At 41.4% G+C, this 15,354-nt stretch overlaps 2 protein-coding genes across 7 annotated transcripts in view; both read right to left on the reverse strand.

Annotated features, from left to right (window-relative positions):
• ADD1 (adducin 1) overlaps positions 1–2,162 on the reverse strand; it is a 66,590-nt gene extending 64,428 nt beyond the window's left edge. For 2 of the 3 annotated variants that reach the window (XM_052780620.1, XM_052780621.1), the window contains exon 1: positions 1,997–2,149. The gene's annotated coding sequence lies outside the window, so the exon portion shown is untranslated. Of the gene's footprint in view, positions 1–1,996 lie in introns of all 3 variants that reach the window. The other variant, XM_052780612.1, reaches the window with a different exon arrangement.
• A 6,645-nt stretch (positions 2,163–8,807) lies between these two features.
• Positions 8,808–15,354, reverse strand: part of SH3BP2 (SH3 domain binding protein 2) — a 40,626-nt gene continuing 34,079 nt past the window's right edge. For 3 of the 4 annotated variants that reach the window (XM_052780633.1, XM_052780630.1, XM_052780634.1), the window contains exons 7-13: positions 15,202–15,267; positions 14,038–14,626; positions 12,849–12,957; positions 12,422–12,477; positions 11,901–11,982; positions 11,586–11,645; positions 8,808–11,115 (exon numbers count right to left, since the gene is read on the reverse strand). In XM_052780633.1, coding sequence (XP_052636593.1) covers positions 10,978–11,115; positions 11,586–11,645; positions 11,901–11,982; positions 12,422–12,477; positions 12,849–12,957; positions 14,038–14,626; positions 15,202–15,267 — 1,100 coding nt within the window. In that variant the 3' untranslated portion in view covers positions 8,808–10,977. The remainder of the gene's footprint in view (positions 11,116–11,585; positions 11,646–11,900; positions 11,983–12,421; positions 12,478–12,848; positions 12,958–14,037; positions 14,627–15,201; positions 15,268–15,354) is intronic. The other variant, XM_052780631.1, reaches the window with a different exon arrangement.

A 15,354-nucleotide genomic window follows, 5' to 3' on the forward strand; every position in this document is an offset into this window, starting at 1 on the left:
AAAAAGCACTATCCTCAGTATGGAACCTCATATAGAAAAAAGAACTCCAGTAAAACTACAAGATACTTAAACATACAAACATAGTAATGCACATATTATTATCTTGCTACAGTGAAGGTGTAAAAACTTGCAGTTGTGTCTTCCTCAAAACTCTAAGAAAACCACCAAGTTTAAATTCTGTAATTGAGGCAAACTACACCGAACATCATGTTCACTTCAGACTATTTTTACACGATCACATCCAATCTGCTTACTGAATATAGAGAAATACCAAAGCCACCTGCTTCAGTAGTCCAGTCCATAGTTGCATTTTTTCTCACTTATTATACAACAACTCTAAAAAGAATATTTCCTTATTGAGGTACAGAATTGTTACATCAATCAATTTAACAAAGAAAAATGGAAGCCTATCTTAGAAATAGTTTGCATTTCTTTATTTTTAAAATAAATTCTTTCGTTCTACAAAAAAGAACAAATTTGTGGCAGTTAAGAGTTGCCGAGTATTCTGTTAGCACATTCAGTCATGTTACAAGAACCCACAGCCGTAAATAGCCTGTGTGCACGGAGATACCTGTAGCTTTCAGCAAAGCATACAGAAATTACCTAGCAGTAGTTGCAGTCTGAGAATTCATAAGCTGAAGGCAGACATGTTTTGTAAAGCTCCATATAAAGACATAAGTCACCATGCAAGAAAAAATACTTTTGGTATATGATGTTATGATGTACAGCAACTTTCCAAAAAGCAGAGAATAAAACAAAACCAGCAATGAGCTTGCACCATTGAGCTACAGCAGTATCTCACGAACCATTTAAGCCCAGTGCTATTCCTACCCCCCTATCTCCGTACAGCCATGGATATTTTTCCAGCTTGACTGGATTTTCCCCCTTCCTAATTGCTAGTTTTAACTGAAGCTGACGTAGATGAAGAATCAACCTTAAAAGCAGCATAAAGACTGAGCAGTAATTATGTGCAGAAAGACATGTGACATTTTATATCAAAAGCAGACACTGGAAATGCTAAAATATAGATGCCCCTTCCAGCAGAGGAAACAAAACAACTGCCCGTCTGCTACTGCTGCTGCTGGTACCCGGCCAATCAATAACACCGCACAAACGCATCACATCTCCTCCTTCATTCCTACGTCCTCTGCGGACGATTATTTGGACACTCTAATGCCCGCATTTCGCCAAGCATAATCAGCAGGTCACCTCGCAGTCTAGAAGAAGGGGCAGGTGAAGCAGAAGGGCGGCGGGGGAAGAGCCAGCAGACGCATCGCTCGGGTGCAATGGAAATTTAAACGCTGAGCGGCCGCTTTCTGCGGCGGCACCAGCAGCAGGAGCATCCCACCTCGCTCGCCGCGGCGGGCAGGGGGGACCGTCTCTCCCGAGAGGGGGCTGACAGGAACCCGCCCCTCCAACCCTGCCTCTCCCCCGCAGCTCAGCCCCCACCGCCCCACCCCATTCAGCGGCTGGAGCCTACCTCCTCCTGCCCCCCCCCCCCCAGCACCCCAGAGACCCGAAACCCCCCTTCCCCACCCCAGCCCCTCACCCCAGGCACCCTGCGAGCAGCGGGCCGCTGTTTTTTCCACACCCACACCCACCACCCGCCCGCCGCTTGTTTTCAAGGCAGAGACAACAACCCCCCTCCCCTCTCCTCCCCGCCGCCCCGGGCTAAACAAGCCGGTTCCAGCGTCGGCGCCCCAGCCTCGCCTCGCCTCCCCCCTCCTCCCCGCAGCGTCTGCGCCCCTCCGCAGCGCCCGCCTCCCCCTCACAGCCTGCCCGCCGCCAACGGCTGCGCCCCCGCCCGCCTACCCCCCCCTCCAAACCCCGCGCCGACGACCGTTAACGGCTGCGCCCCTCAGCCACGCGCGCCCCCCGCATTCCTCTGCGCCACCACCCCCCCCCCCCGACCGTTACCGGCGGCGCCCCGCCTGCGCCTCCCGCCACCGCCACCCCCCACCGCCACCCCCGTAAGCCCTTCCCCAGCAGCGCTCACCCGAGGGCAGATGAGAAACGGGCGGCACAGGAGGGAAGCGGCAAAGAAGGGGCCGCTGCAGACGGTCCCCCCCGACGAGGCTGTCTCCGCCGCCGCTGGCCCCAGCTCCGCCTCCCGCCGCTCCGCTCCCTCCTCCCCCACAGCCACCGAGCGGCCCCAACCCCCCCCCCTCCCCCCACCTGACAGGGTGCGGCTTCCCCAGGCCGCAGGCCAATAACGGCGCCGCCCATTGGAGGGCGCAAGCTCGGCGACTAAGCGGCTCTCCTATTGGTAGGGGCAGGTGGGCGGGAGGCGCGTGAGGGGAATGGCGGGGAGCGGTGTCGGCGACTCTGGGAGCGGGTTGTTTCGGCCGGGGCCGCGCTTCGCAGGTTGTGAGGCTGCGGGAAGTGCTGGGTGATTCCCGAACGACCGGGCAGAGGCTGAGAAGAGCCCCCCCCGACACAGGGAAGGCGGGTTCTCGTGGAGCAGGCTCCCTTCGGAAAGGAGCAGCGCGCCGTCTGGGAAGCTTATCTTGGAGCAGGCTGAGGGAGAGGGGCAGAAATCAGGTAATTGCCAAGGAAGCGTTACGATGAAGTGTTCTTTAACGCACGGTAGTGACGATATCTAATCGCTGGAAGCTCAAAGCGAGTCAAGGTCGATGTAGAAGTGCAGATACCCAGCGAGAGTAGTCAAGCTTGAGAACTGCGTTGGTGGGGGTTAAATACCTTCAATTTTGACAGATGTCTCTAAGTCAGTCGAATATCATCCGGATGTTAAATTCCAGTCTAATGAGAAGTTGTATACTTGATTCAGGAAGCTTGCAGATATATTGTATAGCTTGTATATAGGAGGCCTGATTAGATCTTTATAAATCAGCCCTTTAGATCTTCTAAACCTTTTGAAGAGCTGTGTGGCTAGTATAGCCCCACAGTTTGTTAGTCACTGCAAATAAAGCACCAACTGTAAAGTTAACTTGTTCTGTTAGCTATCTTTATTTTCTGTACATTTTTACTATAATTTCTGTATCATTTTATGAATGCTGCTTTACACTTCTTTTTGGAAACTGTTGTATAGAATAGTGCCTGCCTCAGGTCGAAGGAAGAGTTGGGAGTCTGGGAACACGCTTTCAGAAACACTGAACTCTTCTCCTCTGTTATCTGTACCCCCCTATCCCCAAGTTAGCCATACGATCAGAAGAAAAATAGACTCCTGCTAGCAGAACCCGATGGGTGCCTTCAGGAGCCATAAACATCTCTCCGTTAGAGTATGGGAGGAATCTAGCCTGCTCCAACCACCTCCACCAAGAAAACACACTCCAGTTACCTAGTTCATGCTTTCTGGCAATTAATCCTCGTTTGTTCACTGTTCAGAATGGAAAAACAGGCCACAGAGATATATGTAAACTTGAATGTGAATTCAACCATCAAAAATGGTGGTTTAGTTGTCAAGTGATGACACAGAATGATTATGGCACATCTGACAAGACGACAGTGCTGGACATAGACCTGCCTCATCAAAAACATCCCATGATAGGACATGTGTTGGTGTACTTACTAGTAATTAGCAAATCATGTCTGAGCTTTTTTTTGCAAGAACTGTTGCTGTAAGCCTAAAACATTAAGTCACTTCACCTGGCTAGTGCTGAACCCTGTTAAATCCAGTGGATGTTTACATACAAGACAGCATACTTCTGTCCTTGTTCAAAGTCTACTCAATGAGACTTGCAGGTGCTCCGCACCTGCAGGGTCCAGCCACCTGCCTCACCCACTGTCTTCCCCTTGGTGTGTAGATGACTCTCTGACAAAACTCTCCTTCATCTTGGCACCTCACTTACCTCTCTTTCCTTTCCTCACCATGGCATTCAACACATAAAGCTCGCTCTCTCCTTGTCTGGTAAAGTAAATGGGAGAACAGATCCACATTAAAACTAACTCAGCAAAAAAATACTGCTTTGTTTTAAAATGAATGGGCTTCCTCTCCAGCTCAGTGCATGGCTGCAAGACCAGCAGTGCCAAGAAGGAGGGGGATGTAGAGGACAGCAGCAGTGCCCAGGGACAGGGGGAGGGCAGGGTCATCTCTTTGACTAGCAGTGCTGGCTTGAAGTGTTTGTGTGACCACTGGGCATGGTGTCACAAGAACCTTAGGCTGATCAAAGGATGTGTTTTATCATTGCACCTGTTCACTCTAACAGTGAAAGGCTGCAGAAGAGTGCCGCTCCTTTACCCCTCTCTTCTGCTGTCCTACTCTGTGACCTGCCCAAGGACGCAGGTTCCCACTGTCCCCTTCAACCTTCCCCCCACCCCTTGCATCATATCCCATAACCATGAGGCCAGAGAAGATACTGTTTCACGTGGCTAATCTGATAGCAAAATTGGGGTGTGAGGGAGGAGGCAAGGCCAGCTTTCTGCTGAATCAGGGACTCGACCACCTCACTTTGCAGCCCCAGACTGCTAAAACTGGTGCATGATGGTGTTCATCTTGCTTGGCCAGGTTCCTGAACTGCCTCTACCCAGCGGCAGGAACAGCAGTGCTGGTGCAAAGGTCGGATTACACGGGTAGAAACATAAAATACGGCACATACGTACTGACATGTACTACAGCAGTATGCTGTGCTGCAGAAATAAGGCATCAAAGACAACCTGAAAAAAAAACTTCTGCATTATTTAAGGCATGAAGAACTTGTCTGTCTTTGTTAACTCTTACCAGCTGGGTTGACAGCATGACAGCTACAACAGAAGGTACAGTATGAACCACACAGTATTTTTCAGCCTGTAGTATTTGACTCCTTCAAGATCTTTGCACTGCTGGTGAGGGGTCTGGGAAAACGACAAAGACAAGCTTGTTGCCAGTAGGCTTGCACTTGCCATATGCACATCTGCACATGTACTGGAAATGGACTCGCCCTTCAAAAAACAGAAAAATACTACCACATACTTACAGAGAGCACAACGTTCCCACAAGAGGTGTCAGAACGTGGTACTGTTCAGGCAGTATAGAGGTTCCACTTGCTGACTCATCCACAGTAAGTTGTTTTCCTTAGCAGGCTCAAGCATCAGCAGCACTGGAGTCAACTTCCATCATAGTGTCTCAAATAAAAAAGTCCATGCAAATGTATTCATTTACAAATTATTTTAGTTTGTCTTTACTAGGTGTCAGAAAAATAATGCTGTACAATTATTTTTACCCAACTGACCTCCCTACCTGGCATTAGCACTCCTTGATGATCAAACCGCTTACAGCTACCTGTGAGAAGCACAGTACTAGGTAGATGTCATGAATCTGGCATCAGGACATTTATCTTTTCCTTTATATGGGGTGCACTCATTCCACATAAGCAGTTCCAGGTCAGTTTTCTTACCTAAACTGGCAATGAGAGTATCAAAATAGATCTTTCCCTCTTGGCCTGCCAGAACCATTCTATCCTTACAGTCTATTGACTGGGCAGGAGTTGCTACCATACTGTACTATTAGAAACTTTATTTTTGTCCCAGATGCAGTCATATTCTTCGCAGGAGTGAGCTGCTTTTTTGAATTTTATGCACTTATGTAAGGAAGAACTTTCCCAATGATTTGAAAAATAGTATGTAGAAACAATCTTTAATGTATATATATCTGAGAAATATTAGATGGATCAACTGGGGGGGGGGGGGGGGGGAGTATTCTGGTCTACTTTCATCTCCCTCCACAACCAAACAAAAACATATCTGAGGTTTATTTGAGCTGAAAAAAATAAAAATGGAGAGAACTGAAGCAGCAGGTGGGGAAAGGGCAGAGCAGCTGAACAGGCCAACACTAAATGTTGCCAGATTTCACACAATCTAGTAAACGAAGAGGCCACTTTGGCATTAAGTTTGAAAAATACTGACTTTGTGCTCAGAGGGGCACAGGGAAATTTTTATACGCGATTGAGATTAAATGTAAATCTAGCTTCATGGTTCAAGCTGGTTAATAACAGTTTCAATTAAGCACAACCAAAGGTGCAATGATCGCTTTAGCCAAAAGGAACTCAAGCAACCAACCTCCTCTCTTAACATTACAACACTCTTTGTGGAGGTTTGGATTTGTTTTTCCAAACTCCTTTTCCAAGTAAAGCTGATTCTTTTAATTGCAACATTCATGACTTCCTAAGCATCATGTGCCTTCCACCTGTATGTTCTCTACAAGTTGCTTCTATACAAATTCCAATGTCACTAGAGCTGTGGAGATTGTTTTTAGCGGCTCTCTAATGACATCTTCATCCTTAGTAGTAGGAGAAGGAAAAGTGCCAAACTTTTCTAACCAAAGTTAGAACTTTTGAACTAACTTAGAACTAAAAACAGACCCAGGAGAGAAAAACAAAGAGAGGAAAAAGAAAAAAAGATACCAGGGCAAGTTCAAAGTAATGCGAAGGGCTGAGAAGCATAAGAAAAATATTTTAAAGTATTTAATATTTGAATTATTATTATTATTATATATAGGAGAAAATTAATTAATCTTGGGAGAAGCTTTGTAATATTAGAATATAAAATTTTGAATTCCTTTAAATAACATTTAATTTTAAGAAGGTAAATTTTCAGCAGTACTCCCGTGGTTAGGGTGTGGCTAGAATTTACTGGGAAAAATAAATAAGCATGAACATTAGCACAGTGTAAATTAAAGCACAACGTAATCACTGAAGCCTAAACCAGACAGCATGTGAGGCCACACCTGGTACATCTTTCCTTATTCATCCTGTAATAAAACCCTTTAATAAGTTTACATGGAATAGACTTCTTTTTTCTGTGCTGCTGTGGCAGACCTTTCACCTCACTGGCCTTCAGTACAGGTGCAAAACTCTGTCCATGCAAAAGCTTTCAAGGTCAGAATTTAAGTGCACATCAGCCTCCCAATACAAGAACCAACTGTGTCAAGATAGCACACAGAGGGAGTTACTATAAAGTGGTTGTTAAAAGGCAGAAAAAGTGGCAAGTCAAAGAAGGGTTAGATGTTTTTCCCTGGTTTTATATATCCAGAAATCTGATCCTGCAGGCAGTTATTATTACTGTCATTTCTATGCAAACCAACTCCAGTAGAGATGTGCGAGTAAAATGACGTTAAAAATGACTCTGATATCTCTAAGATTACATGCCCATCAGGGCCATGTCATGAACACGAGAGGTTGGATTACCCACTTCCCTGGTAACTAGATGCTGTACGGAAGAAGGTACAGGTGACGGGTAGTAATGACTGTCCTGTAATTAAGATACGGGAATGGAAGTCCTGAAGGAATAGATTTGGGGGTTGGCTATGCTACAAGACTTACTATGTACCCTAAACCAACTGAACTTAATCACTTCACCCAGTTTTAAAGTGAGCTCAAATGCTATCTACTCTGAAAGTTTTAGTAGCATTTGTTATTTGGTATTTTGGTACTTGGAGTATTTATAGTAGAAGAACTATGAGCTCTCCCATTTAAGAGGTTGTAATCATGATCATCTCAAGCAGTCCCATTGCTAGAAAACAAACCTCCTTGACTTCAAGGAGTTGACTGTTTAGTAAGATAGAAACTATTGCAACATCATGTGATTTGCTTGCAGCTAGGTGAAGTATTTAATGTTCAGAACAACTCTTTAATGCTTCACGATGCAGATAATTTAGGTGGTGCTCAGACGTCCATTATGTAAATTCTACCTCAAAGTTTAAGAATAATTTAAAAACAGAAATATAAAATTCAATTCATTTCATTGCCACGTAGGTTAAAAGACATTCAGATGAGTGATTCTGCTAAACAACATTGCTACTTACATGAGAAAGATGAGCCAAAAGACGTCTTAAGTTTCAAAGACCTGGCCCATTAAGTTTCCACCTTTAAAGTTAAGCTTTAATCTCTAGCTTCTATCCGAATTCACTTCGGATTGATTTCTACCCAAATGACTTCTATGCAGACACTTGGCGGCTGTACTGCTGTTGCTTGGAACCCTGAGTGGAACAGGCTGACCGGCAGATGTCTCCACATTCAAAATAATCACAGTTAAAACTTCAGACATCATGAAGCACCAGAAGCCCTGAATACTCTCACTGCTTATTTACATTCTTGTAAAAACTGAAGTTCTGAACTAGGGACTACTTGACTGCTGACACAAAGCACCAAGCACCTTCACTATCATTGAAGAATTGTCCGGATATCGGTTCACTTTTTATGATACACTACTTAACAGTCCATTGTTGAAAATTTTATTTTCAAAAGCCCTCTAATTTTTTTTCCCTAGAAGAGCAATCCCCCCCACACCTATCACCTCTAACACTATCTTGTAAGTTTAGACAGAAAAGGCAAGACTTCTTCCAAAATTATTATCAGTTATTTTGACTTGGATATTACCAAACTCACAACCTGCATTTTTTTTGGCATACCAGATACTGCCTTTGCACTTCACCACAAACTATTTTAAAGCTAAGGAGCTTGCAGTAGGTTGTATACACAAGAGGCTGATTTGTGGTGACAGAACCAAGCAAGCTCCTGAAGAACACCTTTGGAGACTTGTCTTTCTTGCTCAAACATTCCTGTTTCTCCGAGGTGCTCTTTTTATTACGGTCGTACTTGCATTTGTGTCCATAGATAAAATGAATGCTTCAGTCCTCCACCCGGCACTCAAGAAACTTTGAAGTAAATGGAAAATAGGTAATTTCCACCTATTTTCTAACTTCACGGTTAGAAGAATCAAGCACTATTTAACACAACTACAAACAAAAGCATTAAAACACACACCCATGAAGTTAAAAGATGCCTACACAAAATTAAGTGAATTGGCATTGAAAGTTTATCCACATCAGAAATATATACATTTACATAAAAAAGGAAATCAACACAGAAATGTACATATTTGCAAATCTTGTATTACACAGGTAGACAGTGTTATGTTTTATATGTATTGGATTATGTAAGTATTTTTACAGTTTAAAAAAGAGCATATGGTTGCAAAAAAAAAAAAAAAAAAAAAAGAAATATCTGAATAGGGCCCCAAAGATAGCATACTGTAAGTACGACTGTCCTGACACAATGAAGTCAATTATTCCCAGAGAAAAATTTACTCTGTAAACAGTATGTGTAAATACTGCAAGAAACTGGAACTTGCTCTGATATACATATATCTATATGCCAAAAATATTTTTCAAATACTTTGTTGGCTGAGCCTTCTTTACAGAGTGGATCATATCAGGGTAGTAAACCACAGGGATACTCATTTAAAATAAGGAATTAGAAACTTAAAATATCCAATATTCAACAGAATCTGAAATTTAAGTATCACATTTTTTACGCACATAAAACCTATTACAGTGAGAACAGAGATCAAAAGACTGATATTGTGTATGTCTGTGTCTCTTGCAAAAGATAAAGGCAGAGCTTCTTGCCTCAATTCCTATGTATGGTCCTAATAGTACATCTCTATTAAAGAAAATCCCTTAGGGATTAAATCCTGGTTTATTGTTTTCATTAACAGAAAATTCTTATTCTGTAATGGTTTTGCTCATGTTTTTAAAGTTGTGACCATCTAACTGTAACAAGATTAAAACTGACACATATAAACTTTGAAAAGGTAACAGAAAAAAGAGTTAAGTTTATGGATACAGATTCAGACTGATAGAAACTAGATACCTTCTGTCAGGAGCGACAGGATTTTGGGGTTTTTTTTATTATTATTGCAGGTCTTGTAAACATTATTAGAGTAGGAGACCATTGTAACAGTATTTTTGAATCAACAAATTTACTTAACAGGTCATTAAAATAAATTTCTCCTCTTTATTAAAATTTAGGATATTTAGCATAAATATCAAGCCCTTGGTTTTAGGATACCTGTCCCCAAAATATTAGGGAACAAATATTACAAGCACCCTGGTAATGCCTACCACTGATAGTATGTTAAAAACAGATTTTATTTTGCATGCAACTACAAACCGAGTGGCAATTTTAATAATGGAAAAATTCTTGGTGATCTACAAGAAGTAGCCTAGGCCAGTGTGTTTTGCCCTAGAACAAAACAAAATGCAACGGGCTGACAACCTGATCCTAAGAGACTGACCACAAAGATTTACAGAGTTGATAGTAGCATCACACTCATGGTTTCAGTTTTTTGTGTGTGTGTTTTGTTTTAAAGAACCTTTGATTACAGCAATGTGAGAGAAAACTGCTAGTCAGAATTTGGGGCATTCAAAAGATTCCCTCCCTTCCCCCTTAATCCTAAGTAGTCCTTTCTCTTTTCTCATACCCATTAAAAATACTAGTGGCACCTACCCTTCCAGTTTAGAACTAAGGAATCAGGCTCCCGTGAAAGCCAAATCAATATTATTCCACGTCTCTCTGAAATGCACATCATTAAGTAACACGTGGGATGCCACAACCATATCAGTTGGATAGTACCCTGATATTGATTACTGCAGACATTGTAATCAGAAGCTACATTTACGTATGAGGTGGCTTAAAAAAAAGCCACATTTTCTGATCATCTTAACCTATAGTAAACCAAATTATTTGCACAGAAGTCTTCATTATTTACACGTCAACTATACAAGTAATACAAAAACTCTCAGTTGAGCACCAGTGCTGACTTAAGGAGTAATACCTTCAAGTCAGAGTATTAGTATTCCCTGTCACAAGTGAATTCTGATACACTTTCAGAAATTTCCCGTTTCTGTATTGGTTGTATTCAGACCACTACTTTGTTCGTGTCCATCTTCCACATTCCAAGGAGATTAGTAATAGCAGCAGTTTTATAAAAGGTGTAGGTATCATGGACAGCTTTCACAGCATAATCAGTTCAGATCTTTTTAAAACAAGACCATAAAATCCACTGATCTGGATTGTAAGGTTTTACCAAGAGTTCATTAAATGGAGTTTATATACAATGAATGTGAGAATAAATGGCTGAAACAGAGTCAGTTTCTGTGTGCAAACAATGGGATGTCCAACAGTGGCAGGAGTCCACATTTAATTCAAGGGCAGTAGGGAACCCATTTGTCCTAAGCATCAGTGAATTATGCCAGTCATGTCACCTTGGTTTAGAGTAACCATAAGGACACCGAAGAATAAGGCTGTCATGACTAGGTAAGACATGAATGCTATAGTACTCGACCAAACTTCCCATGTTCAAAAACATGATGTCTGAATCCAGATAAAACTTGCAATCCTGTTGTAGAACAAAAACATGTGTTATAATTGACAGTAATTTTTCCAACTCAATATTTAAAAAAAAAACCCCAAACATCATCAGAACTAAAAAGTTCTTTCAAACAAGCTACTGCTTTGCAAACTAGTCACTTACACAGACAATCCAAATTAAACTCAGGAATTTAATATTCCTTCCTTTAGGATTTGGTTGGAGCTGAAATTTAGATGTGAACATTTACAGCTAGTTTGTCTTTTGCATGATACAGCAACTAGAAAGCCCATATCCGAGTACTGAGACTCTCATCCTAGACCAGATATTTATAAATCAGCTTATTTTTACTTTTAGGAATGGGGAGAAGTTTAGACTTTAACTTTTTAGTTCTGGTATATCCCTATGCACATGCACTCTTTATACGCATATAAATACATGAAATTCATACATATATACATGCACATATATACACAGGCACACATAGTACAGCTACTAACCTTTTCAAAGATTCTGTAGTTTCTCACTTTTTCTGCAGATTCATCCCATACAACCAATACCTTGAAGAAGAAAAATGCGACATATTCAGTCTATGCTAATAAACTCTAAGTCAATGTATTATTAAGGAGTTAGTTACAATCCAGCCTAAAATAAATAAATACCCCCCCCCCCCCGAAATTATAATAGTGATTGTCTCAGATTTTCTTGCTTTAAGGAAAGAGCACATCTAAATTGTTAAATACTTTGTCATACATAAGATAAGTATCTCTAAATCAAAAAGGTTTTTGGGGGTAGATTCAGCAATTGCAAGTTACCTTTCCAGGCTTAGTAGATGAGTTCCTAATACAGTACAATCCATTTTGCGGTCGGCCCCGTGGGCTACTAGCTTTAAATGTCCTAAAAATAATACAGCAATTACATATATTAGCATTTTCTGACTCAGATAAGTAAAATGCCTAGATTCTTAAAATTCTTATTATAAATCTCTATTTTGGTTGTAGTAATTCATAGTACATTATAGCTGAAGGAATTTCACTGTTCTAGCATCTGAACCAGCAATACAGCACAGAAGATCTGGCTTTCTGTCCCATCTAGCATCCCGGCAGAACAACCTTCCCTAGATAGAGGAAAATCACTTTGCAAGTAGTATGTATTTTCATTTGATACATGAGCACTGAACTAACTCCCCTAAAAAGTGATTTCCATCTTAAAGTAATTTATATACTTTTATTGTGGTTATAAACACAAATTGTACCTATCAAAATGATCTTTGGACTACTGTTCAGTGCAGGTTTTTGTAGGACTTCTAAGCAACTATTTTAAAGTCACATTCTACCTTTCAACTTCAAAGGATTCAGAAGTATTAAGAAATATTGAAGCAGGGAGCCCAACCTGTAAAAAAAAAAAAAAAAAAAAGGAAAATAAGTCACCATGTAAGTCAATGACAACTCAAAATGCTAGCAACTTGTTATGCAAATAAGCTACAGCCATCAGTATCTGAAATTATTAATGGTGATTTAATCTTTCCTTTATGCTTCTTCCTCCTTTACATCCAATATTAAAATCCAGAATTTATCAAGGCATTCTTTAAAGCTAAAAAAAACCCAAACACCCCCCCCGAAAAAAAAAAAAAAAAAAAATCACACAGCACTGTGTTTTCAGAAAGTTATTTTTTCCTGAAATAATGCATTTAAAACATTCCCAAGAGTACACATAAGCAACAAAAAATACTCTTTGAGAATCGATCATCTGTTTGATCTTACTTTTTCATAGTCATCATCAGAATCATCATCAGGTTGGTTTGGCTTAGAGGGTAGTGCTGGTTTTTCAAATGAAAAGCTTCTAAAACTCTGTCCATCTGGTGGTGATCTCCTGGCAGAAACAGAACAAAAACTGAAGGACATCTCCTCAGGAAAACAGAACAAATATACACAAAACACTGAAGGGATAATAAAACTGGAACTGCAGAACAAGTTTCAGTTTAGCCCCCAGAACAGATCAATTCAGGTAGCAGGGACCTCTAGAGATCATTTAGTCCAAGCTCCTGCAGAAAGCAGGTCCAACCAGGTCAGGAAACCGTGTCCAGTCAAGTTTTGAGTATCTCCAAGGATGGAGATTCCACAGCCTCTCTGCAGAAACCTGTTCTGGTGTTTCACCATCCACGTGATGAAAAGTTTTTCCCAATACCTAGCTGTAATTTCCTAGGTTGTGACTTCTGCCTGTTGCCTCTTATTCTACCACTGCAGACCACTAAGGCCTTGCTCTGTCTTCTCCATACCTACCTGTTAAGTAGTTGTAGACAGCAGTGATCTCCCACTAGCCTTCCTAAATCCAATTCTCTTAGCCTCTTCTCACATACCATGTGCTATAGCCCAAACATATTGGTGGCCTTCCACTGGTCTCACTCCAGTATATCAGTGTCTTCCCTGTACTGTCTTTAAAGAGTTTATTACTTGTTCTTCAGAGCTGCTAAACAATCCAATGGACAAAAATACTTTCATCTGACTCGCCACCATAACTAGTTCCACAACCCTTACTAAAGCTGATCTGAATATAAAATGAAACACATTTCCTATCTCCACAGAAGCCTAAAATTGTTTTTGCAGTTCATTGAGGTTCTGACAAAGGCTTCTTATTCACTGCAAGCAAAGGCTATTAAGTCTTTAAGACACGACTGAAAACAAATGAACTACAAAATTTTGGTGTAATTTTTTTTAAAGTTTGGTTTAGCTACTATTTCTATTTCTTTCTGAACTATTTCAGAAGCTAAACTCATTGCAAAAGTTTCAAATAACAAATAGAGAGGCAAAAAAGCACACCACTGTGAGGAAGAGAGGGATGGTACAGGGAAGAGAAACAGATGTTGATGTGAATCTGAGAAATATGTTTGTGAACTAGTTAACTAATAACACAATGGAAAAATTTAATGGTGCGTTGTATTTTTGTACTTACTGTAACTGGGAACATGAAGACTTCTCTGGTCTAGGCTTGATTCCAGGGGGCTGGTGGCTTGGCACAGGTGGCTTTGGGAGCACTGGTGGTACAAACAGTCCAGGTTTACCATGTTCTCTTGGCACTTTGGGCTCTACTGTTTTTTCAGTAAACTGTGACAGCTTGGGTTTACTGCTTGGTAGCGGAGGAGGAGTTCGCGGTGAAAGGTTTAAGGTTTTTAGCTTCTCACATCCTTCTGGAGTAGAAACAACTTGAGCTAGAGGCAAAAGCTCTGGAGGCAATGAGCAAGATTCTTTGACATACACCGGCTTTTTGAAAAGAGGTAGAGTGGGTACAGGGGGCAGCTGTTCACTTAGTCTCCGGCTTGAAGATTGAATCTTTAGATTAGGTTCAGCTCGGCACTGTAACAGGGGTTCTCTCATGTTTAAGAGATCCTCTGGTTTGATATCAGGTAAGCTTCTTTTAGGAGGCGGTGGTGGTACTGGCACAGTAGATTTGCCAGCAAAGGAATTTGCCCTTGATTCTGAGTAGTTAGCTTTTCTGACATGAGGAACCGGTGGAGGCGGGTAGGCTGGGGGCAGGACCATATCTACAGAAAGAAAACATCCAAAAGACATGACACACTGAGGGGCAATACAGTATTTCAAGAAACGAGACTTTTCAAATTTATTTTCTATGTGATTTAAGATATTTCACTGGCATCTGGTCTGATAGTACTCAAAATGCTCAATAAACATGTAACTTGCAGCACAATTCTGAATGCTATGTGTAGTAAACTCCTGCAATTTTTATTCAGGCATAGCTTATGATAACTTAGCAAAGAGGTTTCCCTTTGCTAAAAATAAAGAGACTACATTAAAAGCATTAACACTCCTCCAGACTGATGACCAGATACAGGTCCTTCCAGGGCAGGAGGCCTACAAGAAAACATGCCCTTAAAGGCATGTAACACTTTCTGTAAATCGTTACTGCTGTTTCTAGGAACTTTTGACCCTAAATACCTCTCAAGATCAGATACCTGTGCATTACTTCAGTTATTTTACCACCTGCAATGCTTTAGATACGATGAAGCCAAAATAGTAATCTGGCATTCTACATGAATATTGTCTTCATTGGGGGCCTTTCATGGGGCCTTTTGTGAAGGGAGTGAAAGAAATCACATACCATCTTTCACTATGTCAGAAGTGTCTGGCTGCAAGTAAGACTCATCCTCTTCCTCCTGGTCGTAATCTGCAGATAAAAATCAACGTGTCAGACTCTGATAAGTACTCCTGGAACCAAGAAAGAGTATTGAGTACTTACTGCTTTTTGATAAAC

This window comes from Harpia harpyja, chromosome 2 (genome assembly GCF_026419915.1).
Source record: "Harpia harpyja isolate bHarHar1 chromosome 2, bHarHar1 primary haplotype, whole genome shotgun sequence".
Classification (NCBI taxonomy): Eukaryota; Metazoa; Chordata; class Aves; order Accipitriformes; family Accipitridae; genus Harpia; species Harpia harpyja.